Below are 21,360 nucleotides of genomic sequence, written 5' to 3'. Positions count from 1 at the left end.
TAAACCAGCATGCAAAATTTGTCAGTGAAAGACACTTCAGTACTATTGCATTTCCTTAAATGCGTTTTAGACTAAAGGGTCCGTAAAACCAGAATAAATTTAATATTTCATATAACAAGACGACGTTTATGAATCTGTAATCACCTTTTCTCATTTTCTATAATTGTGCTATTAGTTTATGTCTTTAACATCATCATTAGCATTTAAAAGCGATGCTAAAAATGAATTTAGGCTCGTCTTTTCTCGTTGCGTTTTTTTTATGCCTGAAGGATAACGTTAGTTCCGTTTAATTTTCGTGGTAAATATCATGAAAAATATGAAAAATATGGTAAAAAATCATGATTTTTTTTGATGTTGCTTAATAGTTAATAATAAGTTATTAAGTTAATAATAATATAGTTAGTAATAAACATCCCAGATGTAGAAAATTTGAATTTTCTGACTATTTTTTCTCATGTCAGGTCTTACAGGGTTAATAACCTAAGAAAGCATTTAGATCCCACCACAACTTGTTCCGTCATCATTATGTTTTACAGGGAAGCCGAAATGCTTTCATAAACATGATTTAAATGACGCGGGAGGCGATCTCTCTGCAGTTGTTCTAAATGTTGAATAAACCTACAAGCGTGATCTGTTACACCCCTAGTGAAGTATGTAGTTATTTAGCCGTTTATGCTAACTTTTCAGCTCGTACTGGCTGTCAGCAATATTATAAAGTGTTGTCCTGTTCAAACAAAGTTCTTATATATGTTTCTATAGTTCACCATTTAATAGCATGTGTTCCTCTCTTGTCTTTAAATGATTATTGATATATTTATTATGTCTTGCTTTAGACCTGACGGCACCGAAAGTGGAGCGCCAAGAAACGAATGAATTGGAAGAAAGAAATCAGCATGACAAACGTGACTCCGCAATTGGCGAAAAATCCACACATACTCAAGACGCTTCCTTACTAAAAAGGCCCCAGAGCGCTGAATCCAGCGGTTATTATATCTGCGGCGAGTGTAACAAGTCCTTCGGTCTAAAACAAAACCTGGAAGTTCACAAGAGAACCCACACCGGAGAGAAACCGTTCTCCTGCCAGCAGTGCGGCAAGAGTTTCTCTCAAAAGCAGAACCTGAAAGTGCACATGAGAGTTCACACCGGAGAGAAGCCCTTCAGCTGCCCGTTCTGCGGCCAGAACTTCACGCACAAAGGAAACCTCAAAACCCACGTGAGGAATCACACCGGCGAGAGCGCCTTCATCTGCAACCTCTGTGGCAAGAGCTTCTCCCGGAAGGAGAGTCTGAACACTCACATGAGGATTCACTCCGGAGAGAAGCCGTTCGGCTGTGCTCAGTGCGGAAAGTCGTTCAGATGCAAGGTAAATCTGAATTGCCACATGAGGATCCACTCGCGGGAGAGCAGCTTCATCTGTCATCACTGTGAACAGAGTTTCGGCGACAGCGATGAACTCAGGAGTCACGTGAACACTCATGTCGGAGAGAAGCCCTTCATGTGCCTTCACTGCGGAAAGAGCTGCTCGAATAAAGCCGTCCTGGAGGTGCACAGTCGGATCCACACCGGAGAGAGACCCTTCGTCTGCCCTCAGTGCGGAAAGAGCTTCACGCTCAGGGGAAACCTGAACATTCACATCAGAGTTCACACCGGAGAGAAGCCGTTCAACTGCGTTCACTGCGAGAAGAGCTTCACCTACCACACAGACCTCAAACGCCATTTGCAGAGTCCCTGTGAAAAGAACTCGCCATGAGCCCTTCATTAAACAAATACTGCACCACCTGGTGAATTATAAAATGCGCTGTTCACATAGGCAACGATGTTTTTTAGTTTAGCTGGAAAAGCTCTATTGACACATCCATTCCAAAATACTCTGACATCGATAACCAGAAATGGTTTCTGACTGTTGATTCTGGAAAATGCGCATGTCTAGTTTTACTACACCTGCATTTGACACAATACTTCACAATATTTTGATTGAGCGTTGTGCTGATTTCCCTTTATTTAATCACCCTAATTAAACAAAGTTAAGATCAGGATCCTCCCTTAGCTATATTTCTTAGCAAGAGTTTAGTTTAAGGATCGTGTTTAAAGAACGTAGTTTGCAAAAGAATAAATTAGAGCATACTTTACCACACAGGGTAACTTAGATGGGTTCTGGAAAAGGAAGTCAATGTCCACTCCAGTGAAGAAAATTAATAAAATACACTTTTATTAATAAAATAAAATCCAGTGAAAAAGTAGAACAAACAAAAGACAAACAGAAAACAAGAAATCCTTACTTTGCCTCCCGTTGGAGACAAAGGGCAACCAACCTCAATGAACAGAAGTCGGGAAGCGCAAAGCTGAAGAGTACAAGTCAGCTTTTATACTCAATGTCTCATATAATAGTGTTCATAAATCATGCAAAAACTGCTTAACTCATACATTCAAGGAGCATGCTAAATCACTTGAACAATAGGAAGACAGATATATGAGTACATAGAAATCAATACATGGGCCTTTTTAATATCAGCCTCACTTCCCTCAGTTATGCCCCAGATTTAGGTGTTCGAGCTCGGCAAGGAGCTGGGTAGAGGGCTCGGTAGAAGTACGAGGAGGGGGTTCATTTAAAGTACAAGGGAGGGGGTAGCCTGAGGTACCTAAGGGTTCACAGAGAGTTCGTCCAGCTGGTTTGTTGATTCGGCGCGCCCTCTGCCGGAGCCGCCTGTTCTGTCTCTTACGTTTCACTTCATCACTAAGAGTTGTGCTTTTACGCATAGGAATATCAGAATACATCAGTGATCTTTTGTGTCTCACATGATTAATGTCATCTGACCCATCAACCATCACAGCGTTTAAGATTGTGGGCTGGTATTCAAGGAAATGTTTTGAATTTAGTTCTTATCTCTTAGGGAGAACCTTCTCTATTGAAGTAGGACACTTTTCTTCCTCATCTGCACGTATGGAGTGTGGTGTCCCCCAAGGATCCACTTTGGGCCCAGCTCTTTTTTCGGTCCCACTTTATATTAAGTGTCCCTAACTACTATGTACTTACATCAAAAAATAAATACAATGTACTGTGTTTATGATGTATTTGAGAACACTTGTGGTGCTTTTGGGTTGGAATAGAGGTTGGGTTATGGACAGGTTTGGTGGCATGGGTAGGTTTAAGGGTGGGTTAAGGTGTAGGGAATGGTCAACAGTGTATTTACAAATGTAATTACAAAAGTTAATTACAGATGTAATTACATACATGTATTTAATCAAGCATAAGTACACAGTAAATACATGTATTTACACAATAAGTACATTGTAACAAACTATTAGCTCCTATGCAAGTACATTTTAGTTAATGCCACTTAATATAAAGTGGGACCTTTTTTTCCATCTACATGCTTCCCTTGGTATGGAATAAAATCAGTGTCATAAATATTTCATGCGTAAATAAAATTCACGCATGTGTAATTCTAAAATCGTAAAGGAAAACGGAGCGTACTCGTAATTTTAGAAGAGTACAAGTCCGAAATCTGCGATTAGAACAGACAGATATGACATTTTCTTTGTCTGTTTGTATATGACTGATACATTTACGAGGGGTAGTGATGCACCGATACCGATACCAGTATCGGGTCGATACTTGGTTCAAATACTCGTACTCGTATCGGACATGAAAGGCCGATACCACGCACCGATACCACTCAACAGTAATTCACTACATGGATGTGATTTGTTGTCCTACCTGACTTCAATGTCTTAATGTTTTAATTAGCCCAATGTATTATATAATAATAGCTTAGTCCTTATAAACAGTCCATTTATAAAATACATTATTGACGAATCTTTAGGCTACTGAAGAATAAACCGAATATGCAATATGATCCTTGCGTAATGATCACAGCGAAACAAGCTAGCACTCATTTTATTCATAAACTATAAATAAAATAAAATGAAAGATATTTTAAGTAATAGAACATGATGTAAAAAACTAAAGACTACAGGCTAAATAAAAGCTTATAGTCAGTGCTGAGCATCTGCGGTCACCGATTCTGTAAAGAGCAGACAGACAGATCACACAGATCTCAATAAACACCATGTCAATGTAGAAATGTTTCTTTAAGTATCGTTAATGGGATAGTTATAACGATATGATCTTGTTTTTGGTTATATGCCAGCTTTGAGCTCTTTAAGCACGCGCTCTCTCTCTCGCCAGATGGCAGGTGACATGCGAGGGCAACACACATAGGCTACATACACTGGCAAGATGACAATTTTTTTAAATGCCTTTTATATTTTAAAATCTCTCGGTAATATAGGCTAGCATATATATATCGGCAGGGCTCGGAATTAACCTTTTTGCTTGGTAGCACCGGTGCTCCTAACTTTAAAAATTTAGGCGCATCAGCCAAAATTTAGTCGCACCACCAATTATGAGCACCGTTACTACAAGTTTTATACAAACAGATTTATTGTATTTGAAATCAACACTAATCAAACTAACAAGCAAAAAAAAAAAATATATATATATATATATAAATATGCGTACGTGCCGAAAATATGTCTCAACGAAATCCCGTTATCACAAGAAAATACATTTTTATAACAGAACTGAGTGAGCAAAGCATACACGGAGCGCTCACCGGCCCTGCACGCACTGCTTGAATGAATCTGTTAACGGTATAACTGTGCTGTTCTCACAAGTGCTGTCGGATATTGCACTGATGCTTTTGACATATACTGTACCTTATTATATGCATACTTCATGTTAATAGCCATACCGGCCTTTTCATGAGTAGCGATATTAATTTACTCAGTGTAAGCCCGTTTGCGATGGTGTACGTGATGTTAAATTTGACATATAGTTGCCCCTTGCACAGCGGACAGCATCTGGCGATTATATGAAGGATTAAACAGAAGCTCTCGTGCAAGATGTGGCAAACAGTTACCTGAAAACTCCATCCCACGGACTTTTTATATCGGACTTGAAGCCAACAGAAGTCTTCAACTCTTGGAAAAGTGTAGATGGTGGATTAACATTCAGCACATGATCACTAGTAAGATGTGTCATTATTTGTAACTAGATGGTTTCTAAAACTAAATCTGTCCGCGTTATCTTCAATCTCATCTTTAGCGCTTTAGTTTTCCGCGTAGTAGCTCTCTGTCATCCGAAGCCAGAAGGCGCTGACTGAGTGATTGACAGCTGATATTAACCAATCATTCGCGTTCAGCGCTAGAGCAGTGGGCCAATAAGAAGAGCGTGAAGGCGGGGCAAGCATTACGGACTTGGCTTTGTTTACTGCAGCAAGTCGACATGACAACTGTTTTAAACCATTCCTGAGCGCTGCGTTTCCCGTTCCAAGTGCAGACAAAGAGCTTAGAGATGAATTCTGCGTGAATGTCTCCCGAATCCGCGCATGTGGTGAACATTTTGCAGTAAAAACTGGTCGCACACAACAATTTTAAGCACTCGCAGAAATGCTCCCAAATATATTTTAAGGTCGCATAGATAAAATTTCGTCGCATATGCGCCCAAAATGGTCGCAATTTCGAGCCCTGATCGGTAATATATCGGATAGCATAATCTCCCTCAGATGTTGGCGTTCAATAACGTGGTGCGCAGTAACCAAACACCGCCCTGTATGCTTACACACCGCTTACAGCTCTGGTGTGTTATAAATTGCATGTTTAAATGACAGCGAGACATGCTACATTTAGTTTTTATCGTAAAATATACATTTTAATCCTAATCCAGTACACAGTAAAATAATTTTTTTGAATGCTCGTCTATTGGCGGTGTATATAGCCGTTAAGCTTAAATAGGCTGAGCATAGTTTTATTAATATTAAAACACATTAATACAAACTAGATTTAATTTTTTTTCGTTTCCGTATATTTTTTATTAAACGAAAAACGCAATGAATTGTTTATTTTGGTTTTCATTTTATTAGAATTAATATAGCCTAATTATTGGCGACTTAACTTCTACATAGCCTAATATCAGCTCTGATTGCGTTCATACAGATATCCTACAAATAGACTTTTTGGCTCAAAGATATTTATGCCTGTTAGTTTCAGTGCTGTATTTTCACAGATTTCGCAAAGGCTTCAGCTATTCTGTCAGCTGGTACCAGCCTCAGTTTTGCGACTTGACTCGTGTGGCGTCTGCATCAATGTCTGCATGACAGCTAGAGCGAGATGAGATCAGACCTCATAGATTCGATGTGTGGCCGCACGTCACAGTTATTTTACTGCAGTATTCGAATATTGGCTCATCTAAATTAACTTTCCATTTTATTAAAAGTCTAAATATTGCAGACAGACGAAGCAACTTTCGGTTTTTGAAGAGAGCGGCTTCAGTGATAAAAGACATGCGCAGGATACTCTCTAGTAGGGCTATTCAATATTGATATATATCAATATAATAATATTCAATATATCAATTTTTTAACATTAAACGCATAATAGTCAGGAGCAAAAAGAAGAGCTGAACTTCGGAAAAAGTGATTATACGGTTGTCGCGATGGTTGCTTGTTTCTCTGCAGTTGGCTTGTCAGTGCTTTTTGTTTTAATTAAAAAAAATATGATTATTCATTAATAAACACTGTGAGATGATGGTCGCGTGATTTTTAAAATAAGGGTATGCGTTGCATTTTTATGGCTATTGGTCTTATCTACCCGCGACCCACTCATAGTTAAATATCAAGTAGCCGACTTTTTGTATTCCTGACCCGCAGATCACACATCACAAGGCAGGACTCCTGAATATGAAAGAATCGCGCATAACAAGGTTTTATGAGTCCCCAATATGCAATGAGCGTGACCCCATAAGGTAACTTACACTGCGCACACATTGTGTAGTGTGTGAAGTCGTCGAGGAATGTCAGGATAACTAGTCTTTTAATTGTCCGTGCTTAATGGATTTGCAGGGTCATCAATAATGTGTGTACATTTTTGGCTTGGAATAGCCTTCTGTTAAAAGATTTTTGTGTTCATCCTTGCTACAGGCAAAAAAAAAAAACAAATAAACTTCATTCTAGCCAAATCTATGAAGTATCGGTACTCGGTATCGGCGAGTAAACAAATTAAAATACTCGTACTCGTATCGGTTTGTAAAAAAGTGGTATCGGTTCATCCCTAACGATGGGTGTACTTTACAAACACGAAATAGCGTTTCACCACGAACACGACAGCCTGATTACGAGTATGAATCAAATAGCAACACTCGACTGTCAAAATTACATCACCGCTGTCACGGGCATTAATAAACAAGCGAGAGCCATCGATCACAACGGTTGCTGGGCACTCCGTCTCAGGTACGATTTTTGTTATTCCCTCTTTGAAAATTGTCCTTCATGATCTGTAATTAAGGTTGGGACTTAATGAGGTCCATTTTCGCTGTGTCTCTAGGACATTTTACAGAATCAAAATTAAGAACGGGCCGAGGATAGTGAGCGTAATGTAAGTTAACGTTACAGGCAGCGAGCGCAGAATTTCTCAATCAATCGCTTAACGGTGTTCAACTATAACATTGCTAGAGCAGCTTTAAAGGTCAGAGGAGTGAGGTTTACCTGAAAAGCACACACTAGCTGGCCTCCGTTACATACACACATCGTAAATTTATCAGTCATACAAACAGACAAAGAAAATGACGTATCTGTGTCTGCTCTAATCGCAGATTTTGGAATTGTACCCTTGTAAAATTACGAGTACGCTCTGTTTTCCTATTCTATTTTATAATTACACATGGATGAATTTTATTTATGCACTAAATATTTATGACAGCGATTTTATTCCATACTTGGCTGCTATATGTAAGAAGCATGTAAGCTATCATCTTTATGCTGATGATATTTAGCTTTACATGCCCATAAAATGGGCGTAAACTCTGTTTTACAGTCCTTTTTTACCGGTTTTAAAGAGATTAAGGAACGGTTGGCTGGTAACTTTTTTACACTTGAATGAATCAAAACCTGAAGTGCTAATGGCCCCACGTGTGTCTGTCAATCTACAATTAATCAATTAGGTTCGCTCAAGCCTAAGCTCCACAGTCACGCAAAAAGTCTTTGTGAGTTATTTTTTGACACCGAGTTAAAGTTTGACAAGCAAATAAATTCAGTCGTCAGAAGTGGTTTCTATCAATAAAGGAACATTGCCAAATTGAAATCTTGGTCCCACTTTATATTAAGTGTCCTTAACTACTGTACTTGCATCAAAAAAATAAATACAATGTACTTACTGTGTTTATAACGTATTTGAGAACACTTGTGGTGCTCTTGAGTTGGGATAGAGGTTGGGTTATGGACAGGTTTGGTGGTGTGGGTAGGTTTAAGGGTGGGTTAAGGTGTAGGGAATGGTCAACAGTGTATTTACAAATGTATTTACAAAAGTTAATTACAGATGTAATAACATACATGTATTTAATCAAGCGTAGGTACACAGTAAATACATGTATTTACACAATAAGTACATAGTAACAAACTATTAGCTCCTATGTAAGTACATATTAGTTAAGGCCACTTAATATAAAGTGGGACCGAAATCTTTTCTGTCTTGGAGTTGGAAGCAATCATCAACGCTTTTATCATGTAAAGGTTGCACTACTACAACTCTGTATTCAGGAGTTTTGCAGGCTTCAATTGCACGCCTGCAGCTGGTTCCGACCAGCTGCTAGGCTTTTAACTGGGACAAAAAAGTTTCTAGTATCTCGCCAGTTTTATCATCTCTTCACTGGCTCCCAGTCCCATTTAAGATACAACACAAGTAATTAAGACCTGTTTTTAAAGGTTTTAATAGTCTGGCACCTATTTACATCGGCGAGCTTCTTCACTGGCACACTTCATTGAGGCCGATCAAGTTTCAGCTAGTTGTTCCCAAATCACAGTTAAAATCAAGAGGTGATGGGGCTTTATCTGTCACAGACCCCCATCTGGTAGATTTTGTATGCTGTTCTTTTTGTAAAGCACTTTGGTCAACATCTGTTGTTTTGAAATGTGCTCTATAAATAAAGCAAACAAATGAGCTCTGGGGTCCGTTCTTCGTATCTCGCTTAAAAGATCTAAGAGGATTTGATAGATCCTGGATCGTGTCAAATCGTCAATAACCAAATCTAGCTAATTGAGTAATCCACGTACGATAAACGGACCCCTGGTTGTTTTTTTTAGTTTTCTTATTTTTATTAGGGGTTTTACAGCAAAAAATTTATTTACAATAAAGTGAGAGGGGGAAGGATCGGCCTCAAATCGGGATCTAAACTGTGCTCGCCCACGAGTTAACCACTAGCTATTGGCGCCGACAGCTCTGGTTGTTATTGAAGGTCAAACTTTCGCATTAATGGCGCTGCTTTTGTCTGAGACGAACCAAAATACTGAACTATCAGCCTGACCTCACGAGGAAACGGAAGTATTTTACGTTTTGTCGGTTAAGTGGCTAATTCGTACGAGTTCGCAAATCGTACTAAATTGTACAAATTAGATCGTACGAATTCATACGAATTAGCCGCTAAATCAAAAAGTTACGAATAGCCGCGAGATTGCGTTGGAACTATAGGAAAAAAAATTCTTGAGATGCTACCAGTTAAAAAACAGTTCTGTTTACACGTTTGATTATATTACATTGAGGTAAACTCACATCGGTTTATCGTAATCATGTTTTCATTTAACTACGGCTTAGTCCCTGATGGGCGAGGCAGTGGCGCAGTAGGTAGTGCTGTTGCCTCACAGCAAGAAGGTCGCTGGTTTGAACCTCGGCTCAGTTGGCGTTTCTGCGTGGAGTTTGCATGTTCTCCCTGCGTTCGCGTGGGTTTCCTCCGCGTGCTCCGGTTTCCCCCACAGTCCAAAGACATGCGGTACAGGTGAACTGGGTAGGCTAAATTGTCCGTAGTGTATGTGTGAGTGGATGTTTCCCAGAGATGGGTTGTGGCTGGAAGGGCATCCGTTGCGTAAAAACTTGCTGGATAAGTTGGCGGTTCATTCTGCTGTGGCGACCCCGGACAAATAAAGGGACTAAGCTGACAAGAAAATGAATGAATGAATGAATTAGTCCCTGATTCATCAGGGTTCGTCGCAGTGGAATGAACCACCAACAATTTTGGCATATGTTTTATGTGGCGGTAGCCTATCCAGCCACAACCAAGTACTGAGAAATCCCCGAGATCCCCCCGGGGGAGCTGGAGGAAGTGTCTGGGGAGTGGGAAGTCTGGGGTTCTCTCCTGATGCTGTGTTCACACCAGACGCGGAACGCTATTCGCGCGTAAATTGCCACATGAACATTTGAGTTTACGCGCTTCATTCGCGCGTCAAATTCACTTCAGAACAGACGCGGATTCGCGTGATGGGCAGGGCTTCTGTCTGCCCGGTGACTCTAGCTTCGTTGCTAAAAGGCTAACATGGATTTTATTGAGAAAATAACAGTGTTTGTGTACTTTATGAAGACTGAAAAACAGCGTCGATATGTTTAGGACCGTGTCTGAGTCCACTACATGCTTTCAGAGGTGCATCCAGCTCTGTGAGCTCATAAACTCCTCCAGAAACTGAACCTGGATCACGGAGGCTTTCAACGGTGCTTCTGAATGAGCCCAGCCCAGTTTGATGACTTGTCGGTGTCGCCTGGAGGATTTCCCATGGGACACCATCAACAGGTTCTACGTCACAATCACGCCCCCACAAGAGCAAGCTTCTGATTGGTTTACGCGGCACGAATGTCCGCTGAAATTCAGGCTTTCGAACTCGAGAGAAACGCTTGTTAAGCGCGTCAAACGTGCAAAATGCTTAATTCAACCACGCCATTCGCACGTATCGCGCCGCAGGATGCCTATTCGCGCGTTTGCATTAACTTAACATGTAAATCACTCGCGCTTGACGCGCGTTCCGCATCTGCTGTGAACGCAGCATAAGACTGCTGCCCCTGCGACCTGGCTCCGGAAAAACGTCAGAAAATGAATGAATGAAAGGATTTTTGTTGGGACAACATAAGGGGATCCCAGCATTTTTTTTTTTATATACAATTCCAGATTTTCAAATCTTCATATCTCAGGCAAATATTGTCCCATTCTAACCAACTATGCACGAATGGAACCCTTTATTTATTCAGCCTTGATCAATTCTCAGTTATCAGATGATGTCTAAATCTCAGATGGTTTTGTGGTCACATATTAAAAGAGTGCTTGAAGTTCCCAAGCAGGAAAACACTGTTTACTTGCCTTGTTCATAAGTGTGTTTGGTGACCGTGACAGTTTACAGAGATACAGCCATTAAATGTGTTGCAGCAAACAAGAGTCTTCCAGTCTTTTGGCAGGCAGTCTGAAGGTAATCCTTTCTAATTTCCAATAACTGATTTGTTTTCTCTTTGCCATGATGACAGTTAATAATATTAGACTAGATATTCTTCAAGACACTTCTATACAGCTTAAAGGTACATTTAAAGGGTTAACTAGGCAGGTTAGGGCAATTAGGCAAGTCATTGTATGACGATGGTTTGTTCTGTAGACTATCGGAAACAAATATAGCTTAAAGGGGCTGATAATATTGAGCTTAAAATGGTGTTTAAAAATTTTAAAACTGCTTTTATTCTAGCCGAAATACAACAAATAAGACTTTCTAGAGAAGAAAAAATATTATCAGACATACCGTCAAAAGTTCCTTGCTCTGTCTAACATCATTTGGGAAATATTAAAAAGAATAAAATTTAAAGGGGGGCGAATAATTCTGACTTCAATTGTATATACTGAACTATTGATGCTGCAGTCTAGAAGAATATCAACAACTGAGTAAGCTAATACTCAAGAAAAGCCTCGTGTTTGCTCATGACATAAACTAGCACAGAATCAACACTGTATGCAAACAGTGCAGTGTCTCTCCACATTTCTGGTCCACTGTTGGGCAAGAGCAGAAACAAATGCCTCAAACATTCAGAACCAAGACCGAAATCGGCCAAAGTGAAAAACGAAAAATCATACAATAAATAAATCATTTCCCAGAGATGGGTTGCAGCTGGAAGGGCATCCCCTGTGCATGACGCTGTGGCGACCCCAGATTAATACAGAGACTAAGCCAAAATGAGAATGAATAAAATAAATGTCTTGCCTCATATGTTTGTCCCATTTCATTATAAAGATTGGCAAGCAACCATACACTTGTGTCGTTGATTATTTTCTTCCTTTCATAGTAATTTATTTTTCGTTCATTTTCTTTCGGCTTAATCAGGGGTCACCACTATAGAGTGAACTGGCAACTTATCCAGCATATGTTTTACCAGCCTGATCTCACAAGAAAATGTATTTTACATTTTGCCAGTTTAGTGGCTAATTAGTACGAATTCTTATGAGTTTAGTCGTACGAAATTGTACGATTTTAAAAAGGAGGCGTGGCACCTAACCCCACACCTGAACCCAACCGTCATTGGGGGATGAGCAAATAATACTAAATAGTACGAATTAGATCATACGAATTCATACAAATTAGCTGTAACTGAATCAAAAAGTTACAAATTGCCGTGGGATTGCGTTGGTTTTACACATCGGATGCCATTCCAGCCACAATTTAATGTAGTAGTATGTTTACATTTATTTAAAAAAAAAAACATATTTTCCAATATAAATATAAAATTCCAACTTTTCAACTGCACAAAAATATAAAGGCACAATCATCTATATTAGATTTAATATGAAGACGTTTGTCTGAAGTCTTAATAATTGTGGTTTTGTAAGTTTAAGTTTTAACTAACTACAAGGTGCAAAAGAGTTAACGTAATCTGCGCAAACACGAGTAGGAAGAAATTATTATATTTGACGGATACAAAAAAAAGCGAGATTTGTCAGGACCAATAAAATAACCCAGCAACATAACAATATCGTAAGACGTTAATAATAGGTTAGCTTTAGATTGTGACGTCGGGTGACGAAAATTCAATGTCTAGCCAGCGTCCAAGCACAACCTTATTCTGACGTCCAATAACGACGTCATAGGGGTAACGTCCACACAACGTCAAGCTGTAACATCATTAGACGTTGATATTTGGTTGATTTGAGGTTGTGTTGAAAAGTGACCAAAATCTAACGACAAGCCAACATCTTAAACCAATGTCATATTGACGTTAAATACTAATGTTTATTCGTCAGGTATAGCAACCAAAATCCAATATCTGATAGACGTCATAGTGTTAACGTCCACACAACGTCAAGCTGTAACATTATTAGACGTTGATATTTGGTTGTTTTTAGGTTGTGTTGGAAAGTGATCAAAATCAAATGTCAAGCCAACATTTTAAACCAATGTCATATTGACGTCAAATACCGACATTTATTTGTCAGGTATGGCAACTAAAATCCAACGTCTGATAGACGTCATAGTGATAACGTCCACACAATGTTAAGCTGTAACATTATTCGACGTTGATATTTAGTTGTTTTTAGGTTGTGTTGGAAAGTGATCAAAATCAAACGTAAAGACCAACATTTTAAACCAACGTCATATTGACGTCAAAAACTGACATTTATTTGTCAGGTATGGCAACCAAAATCCAACGTCCACACAACATCAAGCTGTAACATCATTAGACGTTGATATTTGGTCGTTTTTACATTGTGTTGGAAAGTGACCAACATCCAACGTCGAGCCAACATCTTAAACCAACGTCATATTGACGTCAAATACTGACATTGATTCATCAGGTATGAAAACCAAAATCCAACATCTGATAAACGTCATAGTGATAACGTCCACACAACATCAAGCTGTAACATCATTATATGTTGATATTCAGTTGATTTTAGGTTGGACGTTGGACATTGATGTCGGCCTGATGTTGGGTTCTGACGTCAACACGATTTACAATTCCAAATAAAATGCAACGTCCACACGAAATTGGGGTACAACATCAATCTGACGTCATGTTAATGTCCTGTGCCTCCCGAGAAGTTTCATCAGTGTAATGTAATCTCACTGTCATCTCTTTTTTACTGTTCATAAGCAGAGGCTTCTGTAAATATTTAGCTGCAACGAAGCGTAACGTTTAAACTAAGTTCAGGGGCAATAGCTAAGTTCAGTAGTGCAAAAGATCAATTTCATGATCTAAATAATAACAATCCAAATATTTAACCTTTTTTTTTTCATAAATTATGCATTACAGCATTACAGAATTTGGATTGCTCTGGGTTCCTTTTTGGTGGCCAAAATATTTAATGAAACCTTTTTAGGAAACCAAATAGCCCAAATTTCTGTGGAAGTCAGCAGTGTGTTTTGACCACCGACTGCAAGAAATGTTCACAGAAATACAGCTGAAGTTGTGAAAGACACGTTTAAAATAGTTAAACAGGTCACGTCTATAAGCACTATATCATTTTTCAATAGGTGAATAAACCAATCATTTTCTGTAATGGAAGGCACGTATGCAAACTGTTGTAAATCCTACAGCGTTCGCCTGATTTGGATGTAAATACCCTCAAATTATGATGATTTCTAATTGTGTTTGGATTGAGATTCAATGATTAATCGTGCAGCTTACACTGAATGTATTAATGCAGCCGAACACGTAGTGACAGAAAACACCCTTTAATAACCTAAGAAACCCACCACATCCCCAATAACCCACCACAACTTATTCAGTCATTATAAGTTATATAATATAACTGATAATATTTTTTTTCTTCTAGAGAAAGTCTTATTTGTTTTATTTCAGCAAGAATAAAAGCAGTTTTACATTTTTTTAAACACCATTTTAAGCTCAATATTATTAGCCCCTTTAAGCTATATTAAGCTTATATATAGCAATTGGGGAAAAATAAACAGGGGGTCTAATAATTCAGGGGGGCTAATAATTCTGACTTCAACTGTACGTTCCAGGAGCTATGTGTGCGCTTTTTCAAATCTCAAATTTCTCTTGCGAGTGCCATTCGCAACTGCTGTTCTCGTAAAAATCCACCAGAGGCTACTGTCGATTGACTGACTGGTCGACTGAACAATCGCCCCATCCACCCCCTTCCCTAAACCCAACCGATAGTGTTTTCAAAAGCATTTCAGAAAAAGAAAAGCCCTTGCAGCAGCCTGATTTATACCACATTCTCACCGTTATTTACTTGTTTATTTTATTTTTTGCTGTCCACACGGTGGTAAGCGCGAAAAGGAACAGTGTCAAACCGCTCTGTAGTAATCGTTTTAATGACAAAATGCAGCCATACGTACTTCTGGCTACATAATTCTCGATCTCCAGATATGTATAAAGGGGTACATTTTCAGAATGAGCCTGTGTTGGCATTCGTCTTGGTTCCAGTGCAGAAATACAGATAGATTTGTATGTGTGAATTTGCATGTGCACATGAAATTACTGTATGATCAGGGTTGGAAAGGCTACTTTTAAAATGAATTTCACTACATATTATAAAATACGTTCCCTAAAAAGTCGTTCAGATTGTCACTGTTGGAAAGTGTTCAAATATACAGAAGTTTCTGAACAATCCATCAGAACTGGAAGCTTTTTCTGAAGAAGCAGGCAGTTCAACTCCTCAAACAGAGCAAACAAAGGACTAATGAACAATTATTGCAAAACAAAAGCAGCTGAGGATCATCCAGGTGACACAGACAGTAAAGATTCAAAGGAACTTATGAACCATGTCAATTTTTTTATTTTATGAATTTTATTTTCCTGAAGAATGCATCAAAAAAAAAAAAAAGTTAAATAGCTCAGTACTAAACAAAAAGAAGATGCAAATCTTTGATACCTCTTATTTAGCTGAAATTAATGCAATTTGATATATTCTTCAAGGAGTGTGTAATCTTAAGAGCAGAGCTGATTCTTACTGCCAATTTCAGTTACATTACATTAATGCCCAAACATAAATAAATGTGATTAACTTTCTGATTTAAATACTTGGGAACTGTTGTCTTGGCTCATTTGGCAGTGTCCTTTTCCAATGTACTTCGTTTTTAACCTGGCTTTTCAGCTCCTCCATTTTATTATCAATTATTTCAAGACTTAGCTGATGATTGATTATAAAGCAAGTTTGGCAGGCTGTCCCTGGATAGAGCCCTGGGTTCCCAACCGTTTGCAGGGCGAGAGGGGAGCTCTGAGCTCAGGTAGGTCTCCAGAACTCCCCGTTTTTTGATAAGAGCTGAGGACAGAAAATGACTGCTATGAAGAGAAATGCTGCTGAATAAGAGTTTGACTGTAGTGCTAAATTTAGATTAATCAATTCAACCGGAGAACCTGGGGTAAACCCACGCGAGCATGGGACGAACATTCGCACAGAAACGACAGCCGGCCTGTTTAGGGACTAGAATTGGTGTCGTTCTTATCATGAGGTAACAGTGCTTTCACACCTGCCATATTTAGTTCGGTTGAATAGCACTGGAGTTCGTTTCCCCTTTTGGTACGGTTCGTTTGGGCATGTGAGAATGCAGCAATCGTACTCGAGTGCGCACCAAAAGCGGACCAAAAAAGTGTACCGAGACTTTCTTGAAGAGGTGGTCTTGGTACGCTTTCAGATGAACCCTGGAGCGGTTCGTTTGTGGTGAGAATATGATCTGAACTAAAACAGGTCCAACCGCAAGCTGCGCCTTTTGGGCTAATCCAGCTGCCGTAGGCCGATGCGCTGTGCATTATGGGATATGGAGGAAAAATATTTGTTGACAGCGCTTTACCCACAGAAAGAGAGAGAGGGGAAAAACATTACCTGTTTGATCGTTGGTAATATTTCCGCAAGATGAGCATGTCGCAGTTTAGCTAAATTAATTCACATCTCCTCCTGAAGTGACGAGCGATGCATTAAAACATTGTTTTCCAGCCGCGATTCCTTCTCTAAATGTATAGTTTGTCTAAAGCAGGGACACAATTAGCCAGCGCAGTCGTCCCGCCATAGTCAAAAGCCTCAGTTTGTCTCTGCCGATTTGTTTACCTGCGGGAGTTCATTGGCATTTTCCCGCACGTGAATTCTGACCAATCGATAAGCAGTTTAGGAAATATGTTCAACAACATCTGGCCAATGAGAGATGTGGGTTTTGTCAGATGACGGCACTTTGGTTCTTTTCAACTGGTTCGGACCAAAGCCAGCGGTGTGGTGTGAAAACGACCCAAAGACGGCAGAACATGCAACAATGTATCATTTATTACCCTTGGTCCGGACCAAACGAAGCGAACTACAGGTGTGAACGCACCCTTAATTACTGTGCCGCCGTGCTGCCCTATGAAGGGAAAGGTGGAGGAGTAGGGGTGGAAGGGGGGGTTCTTCAAATCGAAGATGACTGTAGTGGAAAAACCCTGGCTCTTTATAGTGTCTTAGGAATCGTCTACTTGGCGAATCATACATTAGTTAATGCAGAAGCAGCTGTGTTCAATCATAATCACGTGATCCTCTCGAAATTAGTTTATAAATAAACTTCACTTATTGAACAGCCTAAAAAAAGAAAAAAAACAGGATAAAGCATGGCACGAGCATTTTGATGCTGTGAGAATAGATTTAATATTCATTTTCATTAACTTGCATTTAAAAAAAGAACAGGGCAAATGGCTTCAAAGAGGCCCATGGAGGTAACCGGTCCCAGGGCCTTTGAAGTCATAATCCGTTCCTGACTGGACTTGAAAGTCCTGAGCAGACAATCAGTGAGATCCATTTTATACAATCGGAGAAGTTCATACATCACTCATCTGTGAGTATTCATTCAGTCATACATCAATCATTCATTCATCTATGGCTCCGTTTACACTGTCAGGTCTTGATGCAGAACTTGTTGCCTATATCTGATTTGTTTGCTTGTCTGTTCTGTTTACACGTTGTTTTAATTGTGACCCATATCCGATTCAAGTGTTTACACTTGCCATACAATTTACGTCGCGCATGCATAAAGGCGGGTTCTAGCATCTGTGCCACACTAGCCACGATGGAAGAAATTGTCTTGCTTTTAGCTCTGCGAAATATGCAAAGATCGCCCAACTTTAAAATGACTTTGAGGCGGAAGGAAAAGGCCGTCATCGCAGCTTGCGCCTATGGTTTATATATGGTGTCCTCCACTCCCTGCTAAAAAATCCAGCTTAAACCAGCCTAGGCTGGTTGGCTGGTTTTAGCTGGTCGACCAGGCTGGTTTTAGAGGGGTTTTGGCCACTTCCAGGCTGGTTTCCAGCCATTTCCAGCCTGGTTTTAGCTGGTCAGGCTGGAAAATGACCAGCTAAATCCAGCTAAAACCAGCTTGACCAGCCTGGTTTCAGCTGGACATAGCTGGTTTTGGCCAGGCTCCCAGCCTGGCTAGGCTGGTCAAGCTGTGTTTAGCTGGATTTAGCTGGTCACTTTCCTGGCTGGAAATGGCTGGAAACCAGCCTGGAAGTGGCCAAAACCCCTCTAAAACCAGCCTGGTCGACCAGCTAAAACCAGCCAACCAGCCTAGGCTGGTTTAAGCTGGATTTTTCAGCAGGGCTGTCTCATCTCCCCACAGGGCAATAAGGCAGGTAACTTCTGCTGTCGACCACACACCACTTTCCTCCTCCACGTTTTCTCTGTTGTTCTCGTTTACCGCGTCGGTGTCTCATACAAAACAGAACACCTCAATAACTGCAATCTGCCTGTCTGCATTGTCACATATCCCATTTATATCTGATTTATTTCCACATTTGAAGGAGGCCTGAAACCCATCCCTGAATATCCGAATGCATGCATTTTTTTTCGTGTTTACACGGTCATAGAACAAATCCGATCGGTGTCACATATGAGCAAAAAAATTAGAATCGGATCACATTTAACTGGCAGCGTAAACGGGGCCATAGACTCCCAGCATGCGCTGTGGCAAGAAATTTGTAACCATTGTTGAGATTCATATGCTGATTCTTCATGTCTGTGCGTTTCCAGTGTTTTAATGCGTTTCTAACACCTGACCAGATACTGCTGGCTCTCATTCTGCTATCAGTGAAACGCCACAAATATACAGAACTTCAGATCACTGACTAGATCAGTGACTTAGTGGACAAAGACATATTCTTAGCCAAAACACACAATCACAGCAATTTAAGACAAAATTCTTAAATTTTGTAAGTGCAGAGACCCAAAGTATAGCAAGCGCATGTTTTCCATAGAACATCTTTATCGTTTAATTCACCCAGTAAGGGTGAACAGATGTCCTGTTTTCCCCCAGCAAAGTCTCTTAAGTCCCAGCACAGTTCCTTATGTCCGCTCTACCACGAGAACAGTATAGCCTAAGAAGGCTAACCAAGCGCATCATAAAAAAAATTAAAATGACTTTTAATTCATTTTCTTTTCAGCTTAGTCCCTTTACTAATCCGGGGTCGCCACAGCAGAATGAACCGCCGATTTATCCAGCAGCGGATGCCCTTCCAGCCGCAACCCATCTCTGGGAAACATACACGCACACTCATTCACAGTAATACACTAAGGACAATTTAGCCTACCCAATTCACCTGTACCGCAAGTCTTTGGACCGTGGGGGAAACCGGAGCACCCGGAGGAAACCCACGCGAACGCAGGGAGAACATGCAAACTCCACACAGAAACGCCAACTGAGCCGAGGCTCGAACTAGCGACCTTCTTGCTGTGAGGCAACAGCACTACCTACTCCGCCACTGTGTTGCCCTATTTTTTTTAATTATTCTAGAATAAAATTCTTCTTTGACTCTCAGCGAAGGCATATCTGTCCTGGCTGGCTCCTCTTGTCTCGTCTTATTCTATCTCTGAGGCTCTCCTTGCTCTTTTCTCCAAACAAATAAGGAATTATAGTTTTGATCACCTGGTCTCTGAACGCAACAGACACCATCTTCTCAGGAGAAGTCTGGGTTTAGGGGACCCCATCTGTCCTGCGGGAACATTTAATGCTGGGTTCATGATGGACGGGTGGAAGAAGTGGCGCGTCGTGTGCCTGGAGGATATTGAAGATATCTATCGATTCAGAACTTTGATAAGAGGGTTTCTGCTGATGGGCTTAGGCGGAGCCCTGAGGTATCGACGATTGATGAAAACGGTCAGTGCGGCTCAAAACCCCGACAAGCTGGCTGTCTGGATTGAAATGGTGGTGAGCAGAGCTGTTAGCTCTCAGACTGTGGCTTTAGACCACCAACTTGAAAACATCGGGGTGAAACTAGCGGCTCTTTAGTCTTTAGTCTTAGTCTTTAGTCTTTAGACCTTTTTTTCAGACCTTTAGTCAAGACCAGATCTTGACCCAAATTGCAAACCTTTTCTTCTCTTTCAGCTTCCCTGTGACACTCCTTCCAGACAACCTCGGCTGGAGACAAACAACAGAGAACAAGAGAACAAGATGCTGAATTCCTGCTCCCTGTTCCAAGGACACATGTTGAAACTCTACAGGCTTACACACACACACACACACACACGTACACAGCTACAGATAGACAATTACTACCTAACCCCACATCCCACGCCTTCATGTGCTTCCACCCACCGGAGTGGGTAGGCAGGTCTGTGACCAGCACCCCCTGGCTGCAGGATCAGATGGCTGCCACCTTTATCGGACTATCTTCACATGCTCTGTTCGAATCTGTTGCGATGTTAAGTCTATGTGTTTATGTGCTTGTGCTAGAGCTTTTTTCCCCCTGATCTCACACTGCCCTACTTCAACGGCAGTCTGAGAGGGTCTTTTTTTGGCCTACCTCTTCTCTAATGTATCTTATTTTCTCTTCCTAAAAGCTACCTCTCCTTGACCTGTCTTTCCCTGAAATGTGTTGATCGTTGTGTATGTAAAAGTGTATGTGACAAATAAAGGTTTTTCATCATCATCAAAATTAAAACACCACTGAACCACTGTCTCGGCCACCGCCACGCACCTACGCAATCCTGCCCTCTCAAAACCGAGACAGTGTGCGACCAACTCAAATAGCCTACATAAGAGTTATCAAAATGTGCATCGCTGCAGAGTATCTACCTCAAGAAAATATCAGCACTTCCAGGCCATTGTGCTCCACCGGAAAAAGGTGGTTTGCCATCTCTAGGTTGGAGGAAAGTCCTTGCCCCAGGTGGAGGAGTTTAAGTATCTCAGGGTTTTGTTCAGGAGTGAGGGAAGGATGGAGCGTGAGCTTGACAGGCTGATTGGTGCAGTGGCAGCAGTAATGCGGTCGATGTACCGGTCCGTTGTGGTAAAGAATTGAGCTGAGCCGAAAGGCAAAGCTTTCGATTTACCAGTCTACTGCTCTCACCTATGGTCATGAGCTTTGGATCATGACCGAAAGGACAAAATCTCCGATACTAGCGGCCGAAATTAGTTTGCTTCGAAGGGGCCCAGGGCGCATTCTTATGGATAGGGTGAGAGCTCTGACACTTGGGAGGAGCTCGGAGTAGAGCCGCTGCTCCTCCACATCAAAAGAGGCTCGGGCATCGGATGCCTCCTGGACGCCGACCTAGAGAGGTGTTCCAGGCATGTCCCACCGGGAGGAGGCCTTGGG

General features: G+C 40.7%; 2 protein-coding genes across 10 annotated transcripts in view; one reads left to right on the top strand and one right to left on the bottom strand.

The window, feature by feature from the left end:
- zgc:175107 overlaps positions 1-8,994 on the top strand; it is a 91,966-nt gene extending 82,972 nt beyond the window's left edge. For 4 of the 9 annotated variants that reach the window (XM_088649863.1, XM_087247597.2, XM_087247596.2 and 1 more), the window contains one exon: positions 834-8,139. In XM_088649863.1, the coding sequence (XP_088505989.1) occupies positions 834-1,750 (917 nt within the window). In that variant the 3' untranslated portion in view covers positions 1,751-8,139. 9 annotated transcript variants of the gene reach the window in all.
- si:cabz01054394.5 overlaps positions 1-21,360 on the bottom strand; it is a 263,846-nt gene that overhangs the window by 77,050 nt on the left and 165,436 nt on the right. The gene's annotated exons all lie outside the window — the stretch shown is intronic.

The sequence above is a fragment of the Danio rerio genome, chromosome 4 (assembly GCF_052040795.2).
Source record: "Danio rerio strain M-AB ecotype USA chromosome 4, GRCz13ab, whole genome shotgun sequence".
NCBI classification, from domain to species: domain Eukaryota; kingdom Metazoa; phylum Chordata; class Actinopteri; order Cypriniformes; family Danionidae; genus Danio; species Danio rerio.
This window is presented reverse-complemented; position numbering and strand designations above follow the sequence as displayed.